We start from the raw sequence: 1814 nt of genomic DNA, 5'->3' as shown, positions 1-1814 counted from the left end.
GTGGGGGGTGTAAGGGTTGGGGGTGGGGAACGTACTTACGTCGATGGAGCAGCCCATCAAGGAGCCGCGTTGCAGAGCTTTCTGAATGATGTGGAACAGGTTCTGAGGAGCAGACTTCAGCTCATACCATTCTGAAACCCCACCAGTAAAATCTTCAAAACCCTCCGTGGTTGAGCCTCCAGACAGAGCTTCATAACTCCCATTCAACCTGGAACAGTGCCGAGCCATCAGTATAAACAGGAGCAGACCATTCGGCCCCTCAACCCTGCTTCACCATTCAATAGCTGACCCAACATTCCTCATGCCCTTTCCCTGGGACCCTTGATTCCCCGACTCTACAAGGGTCTCTCTCAGCCTTAAACCCCCATGAGGACTCGGTCCCCACAGCTCTCTGCAACAAGGAGTTCCCAGGAGTCACATCCATCTCAGGGAAGAAATTAATTCCCATCTCAGTTTTAAACTGGTGCCTCTTTCCAGAGGAACCTCAATTATCCAAATTTTGGATTATCCAGCAAGATCACAAGGTCCCAATGCACAGCTAAATTGTGTTGTCTGGTGTTCAATTCACCAAACATTCAACCGTCCGACAAAATACTCCCCGTCCATGTCGTTCGGATAATTGAGGTGCCCCTTTATCCTGACACTCTGCCCTCTAGTCCCAGACTATCCCATGAGGGGAACCATCCTCTCAGCCCTTGTAGAATCCAATCTGTTTCAATGAGATTAGAAGCTCCCCCCAACCCCCACGTCCCTTTGTGTTGCTACTTTCCTGCAACTTGTTTCAATGTAAAATAATCGTCTCTTCTTTTGGTCTCCTTTCCAAAAAAAAAACAATTTCACGTTCTCCTACGTTACACACTATTTGCCAATTTTTTATCACCTTGTTGGACCTATCACTGTCTCTCCACATAGAAACCAAAACAACTGTGGAAGCTGTCAATCAGAATCAGAAACAGAAATCACTAGAAGAGCTCAGCAGGTCTGGCAGAATCTATGGAGAGAAAGCAGAGTCAAGTAACTATTCCTCAGACCTTTACTCTAAAGACCTTACTACAACCTCCTTACTGGGATGTATTTGACCTCCTTAAGTGTCTGCCATTGCTAGCTTCCCGACATTCCTGCTAGTCTATTTGCCCAGTTCACTTTAGTGAAGCATATATTCATTTCATTAGAAATCTTTATTTTCCCAGACCCTGCCATTTCAGTGTGACCCTCCCCAACCACACCATTAACTGAGAGTGTGAGCAGGAATCAGTCACTCACTTGGCGTAGGCCTTCTCCAGGAGAGCGCTCCAGAACTCATTTCTCTCGGCCGAGTGGACAAACATCAGCTTTCCATCCTTGGTGGGTAATCGGTCATCAACCACCACGTCCACCCACTCCCCAAACTGCCAGAACTGGGCACAGAGAGATGGTCAACGGGACTCCCAGTTAATAACTGTCCCAGCATTAACCGTACACAGACTCCGACACTCACAATCCCGTCGCCATCCCACACCAACTCGACCCCCAACACGGAGGGAACCAGACCCAACTCCAGGGAAATCAGAGAGAGAGAGACAGACAGACACTGGGAATCAGGACAGTGAGAAAATGCGGGTGGATGAGAGAGAGAGAAATGTTGGAAGAGAGAGACAGAGTAAAATGTGGAGAGAGAAAGAAAAGGAGAGAGAGAAAAAGGGGAGAGAGAGAGAGAAAGGGGGGAGAGAGAGAGAAAAGGGGGGGAGGGAGAGAGAGAGAGAGAAAAGGGGGGGGAGGGAGAGAGAGAGAGAGAGAGAGAGAGAGAGGCCCACAATTACGGATATGGGGGGAAG

General features: G+C 48.6%; 1 protein-coding gene across 1 annotated transcript; it reads right to left on the bottom strand.

Moving 5' to 3' along the window:
• Positions 1-12: 12 nt before the first annotated feature.
• On the bottom strand, positions 13-1409 carry LOC122546589 (calpain-2 catalytic subunit-like; the record flags this gene model as incomplete). Its single annotated transcript, XM_043685272.1, has 2 exons — positions 13-208; positions 1264-1409. Coding segments are annotated over 2 exons (342 nt in total), but the record flags the coding sequence as incomplete, so codon positions are not given.
• Positions 1410-1814: the final 405 nt, after the last annotated feature.

The sequence above is a fragment of the Chiloscyllium plagiosum genome, unplaced genomic scaffold (assembly GCF_004010195.1).
Source record: "Chiloscyllium plagiosum isolate BGI_BamShark_2017 unplaced genomic scaffold, ASM401019v2 scaf_76560, whole genome shotgun sequence".
NCBI lineage: Eukaryota > Metazoa > Chordata > Chondrichthyes > Orectolobiformes > Hemiscylliidae > Chiloscyllium > Chiloscyllium plagiosum.
This window is presented reverse-complemented; position numbering and strand designations above follow the sequence as displayed.